Source organism: Scatophagus argus, chromosome 10 (genome assembly GCF_020382885.2).
Source record: "Scatophagus argus isolate fScaArg1 chromosome 10, fScaArg1.pri, whole genome shotgun sequence".
Taxonomy (NCBI): Eukaryota; Metazoa; Chordata; class Actinopteri; family Scatophagidae; genus Scatophagus; species Scatophagus argus.
Window position 1 is genome coordinate 12,577,785 of NC_058502.1, and position 19,499 is coordinate 12,597,283.

At 39.0% G+C, this 19,499-nt stretch overlaps 2 protein-coding genes across 3 annotated transcripts; one reads left to right on the forward strand and one right to left on the reverse strand.

Annotated features, from left to right (window-relative positions):
* Positions 1 to 86: 86 nt before the first annotated feature.
* Positions 87 to 18,830, forward strand: rassf4a (Ras association domain family member 4a). Of its 2 annotated transcripts, none has more exons than XM_046402927.1 (11): positions 87 to 227; positions 6,210 to 6,278; positions 6,391 to 6,466; positions 12,923 to 13,029; positions 13,816 to 13,895; positions 15,013 to 15,182; positions 15,548 to 15,649; positions 15,735 to 15,786; positions 16,104 to 16,225; positions 17,082 to 17,179; positions 18,357 to 18,830. In XM_046402927.1, the coding sequence occupies exons 2-11, from the start codon at positions 6,226 to 6,228 to the stop codon at positions 18,424 to 18,426; spliced, it is 930 nt and encodes a 309-aa protein (XP_046258883.1). In that variant the 5' UTR covers positions 87 to 227; positions 6,210 to 6,225; the 3' UTR covers positions 18,427 to 18,830. The 2 variants fall into 2 exon arrangements, with proteins under 2 accessions (XP_046258883.1, XP_046258884.1); XM_046402928.1 differs by lacking the exon at positions 87 to 227 and adding an exon at positions 520 to 794.
* On the reverse strand, positions 3,799 to 5,512 carry LOC124066505 (C-X-C motif chemokine 11-like). The gene is made up of 4 exons (XM_046402934.1): positions 5,384 to 5,512; positions 5,108 to 5,237; positions 4,933 to 5,016; positions 3,799 to 4,385 (listed from the first exon to the last, which is right to left on the reverse strand). Exons 1-4 carry the CDS (start codon positions 5,442 to 5,444, stop codon positions 4,253 to 4,255), a joined length of 408 nt encoding a protein of 135 aa, XP_046258890.1. The 5' UTR covers positions 5,445 to 5,512; the 3' UTR covers positions 3,799 to 4,252.
* Positions 18,831 to 19,499: the final 669 nt, after the last annotated feature.

The following is a 19,499-nucleotide window of genomic DNA, read 5'->3' on the forward strand; positions in this document are numbered from 1 at the left end:
AGGAGAGAGGTGTGCAAGCCTGACTCTTTTCACCCCGCCCACGCTCAACGCTGATTGGCTAATGGGTATCAATACGGCCCTCTATTGGATCCTTCTGTTGTCGGTTTTATCTTCCAGCTCTGGATGCCGCACGACCGGGAATGCGTGAAGACCGACAAGGAAAGACAAGCGGGATACATCGCTGGTGGATAGACAGAAGAGGAGGACGGAGGACACACTCTGCTATGGTAAGACTCAAACTGCTCAAATTAACTGCAGGATTTATATATATATGCGATAACATCAAGAAGGAAATCCGGTGCAATCATGTGGTGAAATCCTGAAAACAACACAATGCCCTGGTGATAAAAGGACGTCTTGAAGTTGGATGCAGGTTGCTGCGTTAATTTAGTTTCTTGCATTTAGGAAAATTAATGTTTTCCCACACTTTACTTTCATGCCTTCCTTTCTCTCCTATAGACCACCACCCCTTTAAAACTGCGCGTTCATTACAGTAATAATTGCAATATGGAAACATGATTCTTCAGCAAGTGATTTGCTGACAGACGTCTCCCTTCAGTTTGCGTGTGTCTTGAAATTTAGATGTCTGTGAAAAGGTTTGTTTTCTGCCAAAACTGGCTCTGTGCGCATCATTTGGACACATCTCCTGGACATTTTACGCGTGGAAATGGATTGTCTTCGGGCGCAGCTGCCAGAGTAGGTGTGATAATTGGATACGAATCTCGCGATGATCAAACCAATTAGCAGACCTGCAATGAAGCTTCTTTGTCCGCCGAGGGAGTTTACACTCAGAGGTAATTTCTCAAGAGCGCAGACAGATTATGTAAATTCACCTAAATCTGAGCGTCACCCAACAGAGTGACCCCCATCTTCTTTGCTAAGGCTTTGGTCTGTCTCCTGTGCAGCCATGTGCAGTGGCTGAATAATTCATAATAATAGTGACAGACTGGAAACCTTTAAGTTATGGAATATTTATACACCCATTATTGGGTATGAATATGTATGAGAGACGGGCTGACCATCACATTATGCACCTACTTTGTCTGCGGTTGTCTTGGATGAAAGTGGAGGTGAGCAGAGGTCATTCAAGGGAGGAAAGGTGGGGGGGCTACTGCTGTTGCTCAGTAATTAACCTAACCATTTCTGGGGTCTTCCATGTAAATGAAGTCCATTACTGGAGTTTGGATTTGAATCTTCAGCTATGTGAACATAATAAGAGGAGCAACGATTTGACAGAAATCTGAAAGAGGCTTGACTTCATCTTTCGTGCTCAGTTTTCATTGTTTAGCTGAATCTGCACCTCACCTCCCACAGTTCACTTCCCAGTCAGACAGTGCTGTGGTCTGTGCTGCACAGTCTGTTTCCTGGTTTTTGTGGTGACTATCACTGCTCATGCAAGCATTTTTTTTTTCTTCCCGAGTAACTTCTGTTTCAGCTGCGGGAAATGCAAAAGAATCTCCTCCTCTTGTATACCAAAGCTTTTATGGGAAAGATTGACCTCATTTGGTTTTTTGAGTAGCAGGTAAAACTGGTTAAGAATGGGTCAGTAATAGATTAAAAAGTAACTGGGTTTACATTAAATACCTCCCACATCGATACTAAAACTTATTAACCTCCCCTCCTTTATCATGTGACCAAATAATGAACTGCAACCAAATTGATCATGTGAGTTCCAACCAGCAACTCAGCATATAGCACTTTGGAGTAAATACTGCAGGAAAATCTCCATGCGTTCCTGCAGGTGGTGTCAGAGATCCAAGCTAAAGTTAATAATGTCTCTTCCATCAATGAGCAAAGCTGCCCCACTTTACAGATCAGATGTACACGATGCTTTCGACACAAGGTGGCAGCACAATCCAGTGGTCAAATATAGACCCCCACCATAAGCAAAAGTTTGAAAAGGGAGAAGTTCTGGCATTTTAAATAAGACATTTCTTTTCCCCTATAATCTGCTAACTCTTTAAGTAGGTTTAAATAATCGAGACCCTTTTCTCACTTCTGTCAACAAAAACCCTCAAGCTGTCAAACCAAAGCTAGGATTTGGTCATAGTATAAAGTAAACCTAAATACTTAAAATATTGTTAGGCAACATGCATTAAACCTTATCTTCAACTACCGCCAACACGATACGTCACGCGGTGATCAGAGGAATAAGAAAGAACACTATTACAAAAGTTGGTATTTCATCATTTGCCACTGCGCATTAATCATTAACATTGTGTGCGTGGTGTGTTGGAGAAAAGGTTCAGCAAATCTGCAGGTCCTTAATAAGGCTTACATAGCTGGTAGCTAATGATAAGATATAGGATAGTTTGTTCATGAAAGCAACAGTGTGTAATAATGAAAAACTGTCATGTAAATCTTAAAAGGGATCTGTGGCGTAAGAAGTATTATTATTATTATTATTATTATTATTTAATTGACCTTTATTTAATAAGTTTTTTAGAGAGTGCCATTGGGAGTCTTCTTCATAGCAGCAGACCTGACCAAGACAGTCAGAAGCCTGAAAACACACAGTTAGAGACAGAAAACACAAAAGGAGACAAAATACAATAAACATGCATAGAGACATTTTCAGGTATCACTCACTTGAATAGGAATAGCAATATCACAGTGTAAGAATGTAAAAATGCTACAGTTGTGAATGCTGCCAATCCATTCCAGATTCCACTTTAGTAAAAGTACAAGAGGCGTTATCAGCAAAATCATCCGTGTATTTATTATTTGTATAATGGTTGTTGCATTCTCATCATTACTGATGCCTCAAGCAGCATTGTAATGATGTAATTAGTTGAGATTAATCTCATTTGTAATTCTTAAATATGCTGTCTAGGAGTGAGTTATAGAACAATGTCTGCATTTGGTTGTGTAGCTATCGCTGTGATGTAAATGTGGTGCTGCGAAAATTTCTGTATATATATTTCTGTATAAATTATAAGTTATAGTTACATCAGATGTTAAGGTGGTGAATTCAATGTCAAAATCCGAGCTAGAAAAAGTTCCATAGAAATACCCTTCTTTTAGAGTCTAAAAGTTAGAACAGAACAAATTTAGACTGTTCTAAAGGTGACCTGTTTACTTTCACTTTCAATTTTATCTCCAAATGCTTTCCAGGGCTGAGTGTTAACAGGATCACATAGCAGATTTGCAAGACTCCATAACAATGCCATTAAGGTATTTTGGATGGAAAGCGAAACAGGTCACCGCATGCCTGGGTCATTCACTTTCCATTACTCAGATTAAGTTGGCATAAGTATTGTGTGTGTGTGTGTGTGTGTGTGTGTCTGTCTCTTCAGCCTACACTGATATCCATCCTGTCACATGCTTTACAAGAAATCCCAAAGGTGGTGTTGCACTAGTTTAGATGACACCGTGAAACAGTCACCTTCGACAGTCCACACCCTCATCGCCTCCACTTCTCAGTTGTGCAACACCAACAATAGTCCATAAAAAGATAATATGCACAGTTAATGGCATTTTGCTTTCCAAAACACCTCTTATAAATTCTCCTACTTCAAGAGGCCATGTGAAGAGATGTTTATCCTTTCCCATTGCAATGCAGCACACAGTTGGTTCCTTTTATAGCTTTGAGATATTTGTGCAGATGTTTTGAATGCAGCATGTTTGCTTTGTGCCTACCGCACACTGAGTCACATCCTGTAGTTTATTAACTAAAGCTGAATATCTGTGCTGTGGCTATATCCTGACCAGGAAATGGTTATCTTTCCCATCATTCAGTTTTCAATATAATCAGGATTATTAACGATAATTTAACGATAAAAAGCACACATCACACTATTATTCTAATACTGCATATTTATTTAAAAATACAATGTCACAAAATTTCATATAAAAATAAATAACCAGCTAAGTTTCTTCAGTAAAGTTTACCAGCTGCATATACAGAACCACACATGAACAATACATTGATCATTTAACAGTGTTTGAAAGCTAGTGTCAACATTTATGACAAGCCTCCAGGGCTTAGTTTTCAATGTTGCATCAGTCATTTGCACAGGAAAAAAAAACCTATAAACCCTGCTGCTGGCCTAGAATGAGAGTTTGATTCACAGCCTGGACAGCAGTTTACGGGAGCTTGACGTCTGGGCTGTGTGAGGTTTAGAAAAAAACTGTAACATGTTAAGTGTTTATTAACTGCATCTGGTGGTCTGAACTCCACAGTGTGGCAAGAATCCACGTGCACGCTCTTCTCTCCGTGTGGTGGCTTTGAATCATTTGTCAGGTTGGTTGACTATTGGGAGTTGGAGGATGAAGCTCTTCCCCTCAGGCCCCGGCTCCTCTGTCGGGCCCGCTGGCGTCGACTTCCTCTCGCTCTCCTCATCCTCTTCAGGCACAGCTTCGTGTCATGACCCGACTCATTAACTCTAGGAAACACACACAGATATACATTAGCCTGGAAGAAGAGCTGAAAATTGATATTCCTGCGACAAGCAAGCAAATTAAAATAACACCTTGCAGCTGGTAATAATGCGTGTTTGAACTTGGCCGTGGACCAATTTAAGTGAGTCATATATTTGGGTGCAATAAATATGTCAGAAAGGAAAGCACGAAAAATTGAGGATTAAAAAAATTAGTTGGTAGCCGTGTTAGAAGTGCTAATTGATATTTGTTTTTGTCTCACAAGGAGCAAAACATGTAGAGGAAACTGCTTTGCTGCAGGTGTTTTGTTAGGACAAGAACTGGCTTGGCAACAACTTTGGTATTGTTGGCAGAGATTTAGGGGAAATATTAAGACAAGTGAAACCACTTAGGGCTCTCAGCCTATATATTCTACAGTTGGTCTTCGAATAAATTTCATTTTTTAACCTTAATTGAAGGATTACATGGGGGTTGACAAAGCTGTGGCATCTCTTAAGCTTTGAAAACGCTCACAGAAGCAAGTTTTTAAGTTGCGCTGATCAATACTCTCACCTGTTCCAGCAGCGAATCAGCTGCTTGCCCATCCGTGCCTCAGGATTCAGACACACCGTCATGTTGTTACTCCTCAGTGTCACTCTGAGAAACACATGGAAACCCACACATTATTCACACTCATCTGGATGTGTGTGTGTGTGTGTGTGTGTGTTTGCTCACATTTGGTACTCACATTACTGTGATTTTGTCACAGATGGGACTCTTTGGGAAGACTTTGAGCTCTTTCAGTTGACCTCTGACACCCGGTTCTGTCTGCGGACACAAACATCTTCCCGGGACAAACGTGCTGCCCGACTCCTTCACTGCACAGACACAGTAACAAGATTACAGGTTAAGTCAATACAGTGCAACAGTGGCAGAGATTAAGTTACTGTAAATTCACATACAGTTTTATCCAAGTAAGACAAACACTTTGAAAGAAAAATACACAGTTGGTGTTTTTTTTTACCTGTGATAAGTACACAGCAGAGGCTCAGGAAAGCGAGCTGACAGGCAGACTGAAGATTCATGCTGGAGACAAGCTGAGCGCTGACACTGAGCCCCAGAGCCACATGTTGCTGTTTTATACTCTTACTCCTCCCCCCACACACTCAGAGCTGGGCTTTCCAAACCAGGAAATTCCCCATGGCACTTTCTCTCTAAAATCCCGCGACACAGGATTCAGGATGCAGGGACATCATTCTTCTGGCTTCACCAGAGACGACTTGACAACCCGAAGGACACAGTGATTAAAAGCTTTCCTGTTTTGGTGTAAATTGAAATTTTTGTACAAAAAAGGACTCTGGTGTTGCAGTTTTGTTTAAAAAAAATGAGTGAAAGAAATGACCAATTAGTTTTTAATTATTATGATGCAAACTGTTTGAAGCTTGTGATTGGAGATGTCCTTGAAAGGCACAGAAGACACAGAGGCTTTTTCCGGTCTTGTTTGGCCTTGCTGCAATATGTTATTCCACCAGTGTGTTGGCTCTGTGTCAACAGCATCATGTGATTTATCCTAATTCCCTGTCTCTGCTTTTAACTTAGAAGCCATTTGTTCAACAAAACTTGCCATCCTAAAACTGAATCAACAATGACATACAACACCACCATGGACATATTTCATGAAACATTGGTTTTGTGACGTATTTCTGTGTGGTTGTTCATCATCTTTTTTAAAAGCATGTAGTCAAAGGAATTTTTAACCACAAGCTCATTATCATTTATGTAGACTGAATCATTAGTTTAGAAATCGTACAATCTTTTTCTACTGTCTGTCTCGTGTCTTTCTGCCACAGCTGGGCTCCAGTCAGAATGAGTGAGCATCAGACGTACGTGAAGCTCAGTGAAGAGAAACTTATATCAAAGTAAGTTGTTTTAGTTCACTCTCCGCACTCCGCAGTAAAGCATTAAGTGTCATCTTTGCTTGCATCGTGTGAGCAATGAATGCTAATCTGCCATTTGTGGTCTTGTGTTCAGGTCTGACATCTTGTCACTGCTAAGGACCTACAACTGTTATCATGAAGGGAAAAACTTCCAGCTGAGGACTCGAGAGGTGAGAACAAAGGCTCAGCCGCAGACATGCCACCTGAGAGGAGACGGTCCTGGCAGGAAAAAAAAAGAAAAAAGGGAGAGTTATTGCTAGTTTGCTCAGTAATGTGTGTGGGCGTTCTGAATTGCAGTACATGCAGCATTGTTAAATGGGTCACACACATAACAAAAATGGAACCAGTTACACCAGCACTTTGATTCTCAGGTGGATAACGAGGACAAAACAACCTGAGACCAAATAAGCCTCCAGTGTGGCTGCAGTTCTTAGCTCGGAGCTGAGATTCTTTGGTTGTTTTCCAACAATCCAAACGGCTGACAGACCACAAAAAGCCCCCTTGTCCTTGAATGAAAATGGAAACGGGAGAAGGAAGGGAGGGATTGCATATTTCAGTCATATACACTAACCTCAGTCAAGTATTTCCACAGTAAACGTTTTGCTGTTGTGGTGTGCCTGTAAAAAGCTTGAAGGAGTCTTATTATTTGTTTGATAATCCTTCTGTGGGTTTTATGGTTGGGAGTTCCCCTTTGTGTTCACCAACAGGTTATTGAGACACACAGAAAGAGAGAGAGAGAAGTGGGTGTGGGTAGGACAGGGTGGTCAAGATGTGGCCCTCTTTTCTGTCCCCCCAGCCGGACTTACATCACTTCACTCTGGGAAAATCCCCCCTCAGTCACACTTAGACGACATACACCATACACATGTATAACAGAGTGACCAATCATATCACAGTGCTGACATAATACTTAGCAAAAATAATGATACAATACTTTGAACCTCTTAAAAATGTTATTTGTTCAAACACATCAGCCTTTATTACAGTTCTATTTTATAATTTTTTTAATGTTGACCAGATCTCCCTCAGAAAAGAGATTTTAATATCGAAAGACTTCTTGGTTAAATAAGTAAATAAAGAACTCTGCTCAGTATAATCCCACATTATAGAGAATGAATCAGCACATTGCATCACAGCACTGTCACTTGTCATCTGCCATCTGAAGCTTTTATGCGGGATTTTAAAGATGCGTCATCTTCAAAGTTCACAGTAATTCCAACTAAACATGTTTCTTCACTAATGGCTAAATAGATTCAGTGCAGACTTGAAGAATAACAAAAGTATAAGATAAGATAAGATTTCCTTTATTGTCCCACAATGGGGAAATTCACATTGTTACAGCAGCAAAGTGGATAGTGAAAAACAGAGGTAGGCAATAATAATAAACAATTTAGGATAGGAAAAAAAGAAGAGCTAGTAATATAGATATAATATAATATAAAACGCTATGTACAAGAGAAAGCAACAAAAACACAGCAACAGATAACAACAGAATAGCAGCAGTTGGGGTTGTATATATTTCTCTATATTTGTAAGTGATGTAAAAAGAGACTGATGTGTTGGTGAGGAGTTAAGGGTCTGAATCATTGTTTAAAAGTGACAATAACTCACTCATAAAAGCTAATTTAATATCATCTCTTTTTACATTCACAAATATATTGCTCTTGACAAATTTGTCAAGAGCAATATATTTGATTTATTGATAACTGAACATTAGCTGCATTATAGCTACATCCATATAGCTAACTACATCCCACAGCATTAATGTTGCAAGAAATTAATAAATACTTGTAGGCCTGTATCGCATTGTGCAAAGAACTGTTTGGTGTAGTTGTGCCTCAGAAATGTTAACTGGATCATTTGCTAAAAACCACAACTAAAATAAAACAAAACATGAAACTGTGAAGAATCACAATTCGAAGCAACACAAACTTTTTTTTTTGAAACTGAAAGTTCATTTTGACCTTGAAAACAGCAGCTAATGAAACAATCTCACAACCAAAATCCAAAATGGAAGAAAGATCTACCTTTGTGTAAGATTTTCTATTCTCTTGCATAAATAATATTGTCCTGGCTGACCTAGTGACATCTTTCGAGCTGAGACCAAACATTACCAAGAGTGACTCATTAGATATTTTGTGGCTTTGCGGGCATTACTCAGCAGTGACACGGCCAAATTTTTTTTAAACCTCTAATGTACATTTATTTCGGAAAATGCAATGACTGTGTGAATGAGTTTAAATGAAAACCAGCCGTAGACAGGCACCATCTCTTCCAGACAAAGGCTTTGTTTGATGGTTGGGATGATGATGGTTTGCAGGTGTAGTCAGGTGATTTGTATTAGTCATTTCCCCTCCCTTCACTCCTTAATCTGCTTAGCAACAGACTTACTGGATTCACTGCTATGCTCAAGAGCACTACAGCATGGAGGATTTGTGCTGAAAAGTCTGTAAACCTTTTTCATCTGATCAACTGTCATTTTAGCCTCTAAAGCCCACTACTACTATTACTACTACTACTTACTACTACTATTGTACTACTGCACAACATTATTTTTCCAGACTGTACAGTGATATAGTCTAAAGATTTTAATCTATCAACACTGGGCTCAGGAAAACACACTGAAGGTATTTGCCAGTACTTGTTTGCTCTATTAACCTCAAATATCAACCTATGTGCGTTCAGTGCCCTCTATCGGCTGCATTAGGTACTTTAAAAGGACATCGCTGTAGCACTATTGACTACCACTAGATGGCAGTAAGATGCTTTTTTTGTTTGTTTGTTTGTTTGCTTGTTTGTTTGGCACCGGTGATTGTAATTTTAGTAAATATTTTATTATTGGATTCGTAAATCAGATGCTTCAATTTATGTTAACTTTAGTGATTTCAGTTAATTTAACTGCTCTATGTACTGTTAGAGGTTTGAGCTGTAAAAAGAGTCATGGAAGAAGTACTCGTTTACTTAAGTGAAAGAAGCAATAAACCAATATAGAAATACTCTATTACAAGTCCTTCATTCAAAATTGTGCTTTACTTTTCCTGCGTTTGAAGTAAAAGTAAGTAAGTTTAAGAAAAATAAATGCTTGCATAAAAATTACTACTAAAAGTTTCAAAAGTAGAAGGACTTATTATGCAGAATGACCGATTTCAGAAAACACCTATTAACTCACTGAAAGATAATTACTGATGTATGTGTTTATCATTTCAATGTTGCAGTGACTAATTTTTTTCCATGGATGGAAGCCTGGCAGGAGTGTTTCAGTATGGCTGCAAATAAGTTTTTAATCACCATTTAATCTTTTGAATCTATTATTCCCAGAGCTCGGCGTGAAGTTGTCAGTGTTTTGGTCTGTTGGTCTGTGACCAACAGTTTCAATCCATTTAAAATTCACCGATCTGCCATATGTTCCCACATCTTATAGAGCATATATGATTAAGCACTGGTCATATTATTGAATTTTTCTTCGTTGGTGGTTCATTTTATCCATTTTCATTGGTTTCATCAGTTTGATAAGATAAGATAAGATGTACATTCATTTTCTTCTTGATTGATCAGTTAATTTTCCTTTATTTTCTTCTTTGTTATACCATTTCTGAGGATGTCACTGTACATTGTGCTGTGTATGATATGTGACAAAAAAAACCTGAACTTGTTTACAATAGAAAACAAGAAGAGAGCAGAAGATTCTCACATCTGAAAAGCAAGAACCAGAAAATGTCTCTTGATTAATGACCGGAAGGATTAAAGAATTATTGAAATTATTGTAAACATCAATCATTTCAATCATTCAACTCGATTTGAGATATAATGATGGAGCAGCAAAGAACAAACATTTTCGTGATTATTCCAGTATTTAATTAGAAACAATATCCTTTACATCATATGAAACAAAGTAAACATGTAGACTTCAGTCCTCAGTGCATAGAAATAAATAGACCTTCATTTTTCTCATGAGCCATCATATTAAGTCCCATCATGTAGTGCATTGCACACAGGTCCTTCCATCCTTGTTTGAGTGAGAGGTACTCCACCAAAGCGCCTTCAAGGCTTCCATCACCAACCGAGTCTCTGTTCAAGTCCTTATCTGTCCAAACAGCCAGTCTACGGGGTCTTTGTCCCTGCAGTCTTTTTCTCTGCCCATCTTGACAGAGAAATCCTCTGTGCTGTTTAGACTCAGGCTGTAAGGTCTGGAAGTCCTTAGAGTGCGGGGAGACCCGCGAGGAAGTGAGGCTGAGACAGAGAGCTTCATCTGAGCCTTTGAGAAGTGCCGCAGCCTGGGTGACCTCTGGAGTCTGACGGGGCCGTAGCTTGGGGCCTCGACAGGGCAGGCAAGGGCCTGGATACTGCTCATGTAGTCCTCTAGAGACTGGGAGCTCTGGTTAGATTGGGAGGATGAGGGATGCACAGGCAAGTCCTCGAGTGTCTCAGTAATGGTGGGTAAGAGAGGCAGGGAGAGCAACAACCGCCTGCGTCTCATGCTGGAGCAGGAGAGGAAAAATAAAATCATTAGTTTGTGTCATTTGTTTTGCATACTAACTTTCAGCTTTTTGCTTTTAAAAACAATGGATAAGCTGATAACTGTACATATTCCTCTTCCTGCACTCAGTAGTGTGAATTACTATTTAATGTTTACTGTGCAATTTTTTTAATGTTAAAATTGCTCTCATAACATTTAACTTTAATTTTATCTTCTGTGCTGTTTTCTAACAAGGAAACTATCCTGTGTAATGAAATAATAGCTGATAATGAGGAACGAAAAGAAGAAGAAGCACTCTCACCTGTGATGTTTGGGCTGTAGGGTTGACACACAGTGTGAAACAAAGTGATGTCTAGTCCACTGAGTTGAGTATGACTGACTCGGAGAGCACGTATCCAGGCTTTATAGAGGCACACTGAAGCAGAGTGATTAACCGCCCCTTCCAAAAATAGGTCTGCTGACCTTACACACATCTCTCTCTCTCTCTCTCTCTCTCTCTCTCTCTGTGTGTGTGTGTGTGTGTAAGGGTGTGTTCATGCCTGTTCAGGAAACTCAGGAGTGGCGGGTTAGCGAGGTTCAGTGGTGCAGCTGCTCTGCATGTTTATATTCCAGAAACAATGAAGCCCTGTGAGCAATCTACCCTGAACTCCAAAGACCCACTTTCTCACTGGCTTTTTCATACATATAAAGAAATGGAGTACTGATCCATAAACTGTATGTGGATGAGCTTGAGAAAAATCATGTGGTACCACAAGAAATTGAGTGAGTTCCTCCTTGTGACAACACTGAGAGAACAGAAACATTTTATAGCATTTCTGCCCAAATCTCTATTTTTCTCAGCTCTACCTGGCAGCATGATTTTTTAAATCCGTTTTTCCACAGATTCTACATTCTACTTCTGTATACGCAAAATAAGTTTTGGATATTTTCCGCATTGTTTCTCTGTCAGACAAATTGTTCAAAAATACAAAAGTTCACACATCCACCTTTTATTTATGTTTATGTTTTTTGCACTTTTTGTACTTTTTGGACTGCATTTACATGCACCACACATGTGTGCTGTTTCTCTCTCTTTGTTTTTTGTTTTTCTACCCTAAAATTGCTCACAAATAATTCACCATTCAAATAATTCACCACCAGCTGACGGAAACCAAATATTTGTATGTACGATTTTATAACTGGCAATTTTCACTTTTAATGAAGGTTTGACAAAACACACCCGTATACCATATATCCTAAATACACTATGTTACTTAATTAAAACGAAAAACCATCATCATTTCCAATAAAAATCCATATTATACTTTTCTCCGAAGTTTATTTCCATTTCAAGTGTTTGCAATAACATTTTACAAGAAATTACTTATTCAGAAAGACTAGCATGTAACCACAAACCTTTAACAGGCAGTGTATCAAATGATCACATTTCTGAGAACAGAATTGTTCTCCCTTTAATTTGTGTTACTCTGGTGTTAAAATGTCCGTGACAAATTGATTTTTAGACTTTTCCATCCAAATAAAAGAGCTGCATTGTATTCTGTGGTATCAGATTAGACAAAGTGATGACATAATAAGCTATTTTCAAAGAAAAACAAACTGTAATATTTGAATGAATCCTGGGTCAGTTGTAATATATGCACAGAAAACTTGACTGCTTGTTACATCTCAAGTTTCACTATTCAAACATGCTTTTATTTTTTGTTTGTTTGTTTTTTTTTACATTTAATAGTAACAGTCTGAAACAGGGTGACACTGTTTTTTCCCTGTACTCAAAGCACAAACAGCAGTACAACTATTTTCTTCTAAATTCAGAGTTTCATTTTTGTGAAATCAAAACATCTCCCCCTGCCTGTACGTGACCCGAAGCAGTTGTTCCCCATTCCCATTACCGCCTCCTTCTCAGACGTGACTTCACTCCTGTACTGTGCTAAATAAAAAGGGATGGTCAAACCTGATGGGTTTCTCCAAGATGGGAACATTCACTCTGAGAACGCTGTGAGCGTCTGTTCCTGCACGTACACCTGATATTGAGCCGCTGTGGCAGCCAGCCAGCAGGATATCCTTTTTGACCATGAGTGCTGATAATTATTGTTGTGTGTGTGTGTGTGTGTGTGTGTGTGTGTGTGTGTGTGTGTGTGTGTGTGTGCAGGAGGATGGAGAGTTCATCCTTGAGGGGTTACTGAACATCTACTGGGGTCTACGCCGACCAATCAGACTTCAGATGTATGATGACAATGAAAGATTCCGTATTAACAGGTATGACAACCTGATTCAAACTTACACACACTCACACACACACACACACACACATATACCTTGGTGTGTTGAACAAACAAACACAGGCCTTGTAACTACAACAGAGTCAAAAGGGACCTCACACACAATAGCAGAGAAAGTCAAAGTCCATCAACTCACCTCTTTGTCCACTAGTACCCCCCACCCTGTATTATTTAGTTAAGACAATTGGGAAAACTCTTTTAATCTGAGCAGTACATGATGTCTGTGTACTAAAGATTTGGTCAACTTTTGGGTTTTTTTTGCTAGTTTGGGATTAAGAAAAGATAAGTTAAAAAGCCAAGCTTTGCCATCGTGGCTGGTGGGATCCAATTGCAAAATGGTCCCTAATTCTCCCTAATGTCCCAGAGTCTACAGGAATGATTGAATCTGGGACAAAGTGATGTGGAGCTTACAATTAATCTGAGCCAGGGGTGAAAAGGCGATGACACCTTTCCTGCACCACAGAAAACCTGAGGTCTAGTATCTTGTGAAGATTTATCTTTGACCTTGAAGCAATAGTTTGTCCAAAGGTTAAAAAAACAAAACTGCCCATCAGTAGCAATAAGCAAACAAGAAAAACATGTTAATTAATGACCTTGCTGGTTCCACTTGCTTCCACATGCTGAAATAAATTGTCTCCTGGCATTACAGTGGTGTCAATCTTAAAGTTGTGTTATTTTTGCAAAACACCTAGATGCATTTCAGGGATTGTACACTATAAAGTGTAATGTCAACATAAGCACATTTTCCTCTGTGCTCCTACAGGAACGACAGATCTGCTGTGGCAAAGCAGTTATCGCCAGAGTCTAATAATAATTCACTGAGCAAAGAAACGGGACCAGCTGGTGAGTAACAGACACGTGCAGTCATTCCAGCAGATACCTGCTGGATTAATGTGGATTACACACACATGCTGAAACAGATTACAGTTCCACAAATGTCGCATTCAGCATTTCCAGTGGAAAGGTTGGCTCACGTGGTGAGCACAGATTACCATGAGATGCCATAAAGTATCAGATCAACAACGCTATAAATAACCAAGGTTAGACTACTTATTCTTGGGTCTGACTTTGTCCTTTTAAAGCAGTTTTGTCACCTGCTGACATCTCGTGGGTAGCATTCTTAACCAAAGATAAATAACAGAAGAAGTTTGCTTTGTGCACATTTTATTTACTCCCCCTGCTTACACAGATAATTGGCTTTGGTTTCACAATAAAGTTTCATCACATGATGATCTTAATGCCATCTTAGAGGACTTAAAATTTTGATAGAAAGACAGAACCCTCACCGCAAAGATAAAATCATTTACTATTTTCATTTAACTTGTACACTATAATTCTTTATTTTTTACTTTTTGACAAGTGTGTATTACAGCAAAGTTACCCTGATCAGCCTGGAGTTGGCATCAGAGTTAAAAACACTGCACACTTTGTGGGACTGGAAAAATATAATATATACTTTGAAAGGCAACCGAAGTGTTCAGAAAGAAACCATTTTACCAATATTTAAGATCTGTGATGTTGGTGAACTCATGAATGAAGGAATACAATGAACGGATGAAAAGCGGACAATTTATGTCTTTATTTGTGTGGCTCAACAGAACCAACAGTGCATTGGCTTAGAGAGTGTAGAGGGCCTTTTCAATCTTGATGACTTGTTTTTAACCTTGAAAAATGCGGTAAAGTGGCCAAATAAATCACATTTTGTTCATTAGTCCAAAAGAAATTGGATCGGTTATTGTATTTGTGATATGTTGTGACATATTTAGGAAAATTAGGGGTGACAAAATCGATAATGAAAGCTCCTTTCTAAAACACCACGTGGTGTTGCAGCCTTACATAAAACTATCAGCATGTTTCGTCCTTTTAAGAATAACTGTAGGCATGGTGGCTGACAGCTGATCTGACATCATCTGATGTAAGAGGCATGAGAGTTGTGTTTTTGTTTACATGCATTCCCGAGATGGTGAAGTGGGAGGTCAGGAGGAAGAAGATTCTCCTCAGCTGTTGAGGACCAGGAGCGACGCTTCCTTCATGCAGATTCAGAGGAGGTCAAAGACGCACACTGCCGGAGACTTGCAGCGCTTGCGCACACACAGGTTTTCGATCAACGGACACTTCTACAACCACAAGGTACAATAAAGAGAACACACACAAGCACACACGTCGATGTATCCCGTTGCTGACGCATCTCCAGGTGCAGGAGTTTCCTGTGTGGGTGTGCTTGTGCTTGAGTTTCACAGCAGCCTGGTGTGAGCTGATTTCATTAATGTGCCTCAGAGTACAAGGCTGCAATAAGTTCCTTCATCAGTTTCTCCTGAACACAGTGTGTGTTGTTATTGAACTGAATCCAGCTGCAGGGATTTCCTTTTGTTTTAGATTTCCTGTTCAAAATGTCCAAGGTGTTCATGGCCAGGAACCCCTGTTCAAATAGGAGTCCTCGGTACTTTGTGTCCTCTTTTTAAAAGATTTCTCATGTTTGTTTCTCTTGCCTCCAGACATCTGTATTTACTCCAGGCTACGGTTCAGTCACTAATGTACGAGTAAACAGCTCCATGACAACCGGACAAGTCCTCAACCTGCTGCTGCACAAGTTTAGAGTAAGAAATAAGATGATTTTTAGACCCAAAGTAGTGTGTCAGTACAACTTAAAACTAGAAATAATCTCTATTTGTGTGTTTTAAGGTCGAGAATAAATCTGAAGAGTTTGTCCTTTATATGGTGCACGAGTCTGGTGGTAAGTCATAATTCTCAATGTGGTTGCGTCATAAGATAAGATAAGATAAGATAAACTTTATTGATCCCGTAGTGGGGAAATTCACTTGTCGTGGCAGCTCACAAGAACAGAAAAAGAGTGCAAAAAGCAAAAAGTATGCAAAAACAGCTGCAAAAAAATATAGAAGTAAAATAAATTAACAATTTACAAAGTACAGTAAGCACAGCACAATATATACAAGTCCTCCTAAGGGAGGAAAAGAGGACTAGCCCATTGAATTATATATTTGTGTCATGTTTATTTCCATTGTTTTCTTCTTCTTCTTCTGACCTTTATAGAGAGAACACGACTGAGAGATGATGAATACCCGCTGGTGACCCGTGTGCTTTACGGACCCTGTGAGAAAATCTCAAAGATCCTCATCACGGAGGCCGACCTGGGAGAGGAAGTCACATATGATGTGAGTCTGGGCCTCCTGCCACCACTCTCTCCGTTCTCTCGTCTTGTTCACAATATGTGACCTCTTTTTTATTTTTTGTGTAGTCCTCAGCATTGACACACAGTGATACAATAGACCAATTATAGACAGTTTAGCAAGCTAAGGAAAGATATCCTGTTTCAGGACTGATGTAACAATAGGCTAAGGTGACCAACTGTATGTTGTGACTGCACTGAGTATTATAAATAAAACAACAATGTTGCTGGAGAACTTTTTTTAGCATGGCTGACTTTCTCTCATACATATCAGATTATCTGATATCTCATTTGCCTTTAGAGTTTTTTTTTTTACCAGGTTTTAAAATATCCTCAAATTGTTTCTACCTAAACTTAAAATAAATGAACCAGAGAAGATGTTTAGACAGTCTTTATTGGGACTTCTATAACCTGAAAACAGAATATAGTCCTTCTAGAACCTGTTCATTGTGTGTGTTCTGTAGGCGATGCAGAATAACATGAAAGATGTCTCTGGAAACAGACGTTCCACTTTGTTTTTAAAATGCATTTTAAAATATTTTAATGTAAAATATGTGGGGAGTTTTTTCTTTATTTGGTTGGATGGTTTTTGTTGTATGCCTGGTGAATTGACCCCAGTAAAGATATTCCACTGGTTTATCCTCACCTAGACAAGTATAATATTAGTTCATCTTTTAGCATTTTATTTTAAATGTTCTTTTTTTTTTTCTTTTTCATTTGGACAGAGAAAATAATAAGTGTGCAAGCCATTTGGTTGCCTGTGTATCCATGTTATGGGTGCATGTATCACAAGGACACATGAGGTTTGCTTCTGCTGAAATGTCTGGATCTTTTTCTTCCAGGTTGCCCAATACATAAAGTTTGAGATTCCTGTTTTAGACAGCTTTGTGGAGAAGCTTAAAGAGGAAGAGGAACGTGAGATAAACAAACTAACCAAAAAGTAAGTCAAAGGTCTCCCTACTCACAAAGAGTCACAAAACTAGTTCCACAAAGCCTTCTGTAGAGGCATATCTATTTCATTATGTGGACATAATATCTGTGTCTCCTGCCAGCATTACAGAATCAAAACTCAGCCTTCAATGAGGACATTGTCTGTGTATAGTGTTTATCACATACTGTTTCCACAACTGTGTAATCGTCAACTCATATGACCGAGATTTAAGCTGTGTTACCTCGACTGTGTGTGTGTGTGTTGATAATGTGACACCTACAAAATATTAAGCAGGTGGTTTCAGTGTTGTGGCTGATCAGTGTATTTTACACTCTGTCGTCCACAAACTCATTTTAACTGCTTGAGTAAAAGGTTAAGTCTGGTCACATCCTTCTTATTGACAAGAAATTGCATGAAAAGAACAAAGCCAACAACGAACGATCTGAAGTGCTGCTTTTGTTGGCTTACTCCTCTTTGCTCTTGACCTCATCCAGTCAATCTCACATACACCTTCCCGCTAATGTAAAAGCCCAGTAATGTGCATTAATCTGCTGATGAAGATTACCTGACAAGTTTGCTGTTTATTTCCACTTGATTAACATTTATTAAATCCTACATTTCCTGGTCAATTTATAAAAATATTTCCTCTTTATCAACACTGAAACTACGGTATATATTTGTGAGCAGTTTTTTTTTTAATTTTACTTTTTCAGAAAAACAAAACAAAACAAAGTAAAACAGATGATTAAGGCTAATAGAGCCACAGACTTGGTCAGGTAGGAGATACTGGACAAAAAGACCCACTAACACCCACTGGCTTCTGTCTTCGTGGTAAAAGGGTACAGCTGGCATTTATTTATGGGTTAAATGACTCTTCATTAGTCATGGATGTTTATTGGTTCCATCTCTGATCAGCTGTGATTGAATCATGACACACTAATATTCACCCATTTTTCTATTTTGGTGAAAAAAAGGAGCCAAGTTGCACACTTGTTGGTTTTGGTCTTTCAATGGGATTTTTTTTAAATAAAATAAATACAAATGATGTCATGCTTTTATAGATCAGTTCAGCTCATGTTTTTTTTCATACTTGTGTAAATAAATGTGTTAAAATGTGTGTCTTTGTGTGCCTGTGTGTGAGTGTATCAGAGATAAAGTCTTTAATGCGGTGTGCTTTCTCGCGCAGGTACAGTGCTCTGAGGGCCATGATTCAACACCAGCTCGAAGGGAGGGCTCACACCAGTGACAGAGTATGAGTGTTTGTGCGTGTGTGTGCACTGAAGTAACCTCAGTGTGTGTGTGTGTGTGTGTGTGTGAGTGAGGGAAAGCGGTGTGTCCAACACTAATGACTGTTGATTTGCGATGGGAACATTTCCAAATGCTGTTGCGAATGTACAGGTAAAGGCAAAAAGTAAAGGCTGCAAAGAACCATATCACACACCAATGTGCTTCTAACTTACAGAATTACATATCTCAACAGTTTGTATGATCTGTTTTGTTAATGTTATTATTATGAAGTGTATCACTGCTTTGATATTTCTGCTATTAATATATTTGCATTTTGTATGACAGTTCTTACTGCAAATGAATATTTATACAAGCTGTTTTTCATAATGTTTTCTCTGACCTTTTTAATGTAATAAAGTTTTAGTGTGGCCTAGCTGTGCTTGGATCTCTGCTGAATCAAACATAATACTCAGGTCAGACTTTCCACAAAGAAAACAGCCATCTTTATTATTTCCTTACTTCCACAGTAACTGGAGCAAAGATTAGCATTGTTCTTCTGAGTGACCCTCTCTGCCAGCTTGTTCCCATGAGCTTTTCATGTGTGTGTGTGTGTGTGTGTGAACCTATCAACATTACACAATAGAGTATCCTGAGAGAGGAGGGCTGTTCCTTTTTCCCACACTTTCACAAACAGCAACACAATATTTGGGTGGACTAACCCCTGGCCTTAAACACTGACCCACAGTCAGTTGACCATTGTTGTTATTATTCCATTAATCGGATAGTAATAACTTCACCCACTTGGATTTATTTATTGTTGTGTGGATAGTGTTTCACATTTAACACTGCCATGCATTATGAACATGGTGACTAAACCAGACAGGTCTGTGTGATGCAATCACAGGTAATGGTATTTCTAAATGGTAGAAATATGGTATGTCTGCAGCGTCCTGAGTGTTCATCTGGTGGGGTGCACACAGCGCATGGCTGAGTCCTCATAGTGTCCTCATTTAATGAGCTGAGTGAACACTCATCATTTCAGGTAAAAAGACTTCAAGTTTAGAACAATTCATGCATTCTGAAGTGGTCTGAAAGGAAATGA

Excerpts from the sequence above, each read along its gene's own strand:
- rassf4a (XM_046402927.1), top strand. The coding sequence starts at position 6,226 with ATGAGTGAGCATCAGACGTACGTGAAGCTCAGTGAAGAGAAACTTATA. Across the intron at positions 6,279-6,390 it reads GAAGAGAAACTTATATCAAA|GTCTGACATCTTGTCACTGC; the intron begins GTAAGTTGTTTT and ends TCTTGTGTTCAG. Across the intron at positions 13,896-15,012 it reads CAAAGAAACGGGACCAGCTG|ATGGTGAAGTGGGAGGTCAG; the intron begins GTGAGTAACAGA and ends TGCATTCCCGAG.
- LOC124066505 (XM_046402934.1), bottom strand. The coding sequence starts at position 5,444 with ATGAATCTTCAGTCTGCCTGTCAGCTCGCTTTCCTGAGCCTCTGCTGT. Across the intron at positions 5,238-5,383 it reads CTGCTGTGTACTTATCACAG|TGAAGGAGTCGGGCAGCACG; the intron begins GTAAAAAAAAAC and ends GTGTCTGTGCAG. Across the intron at positions 4,386-4,932 it reads CTGATTCGCTGCTGGAACAG|AGTTAATGAGTCGGGTCATG; the intron begins GTGAGAGTATTG and ends TGTGTTTCCTAG.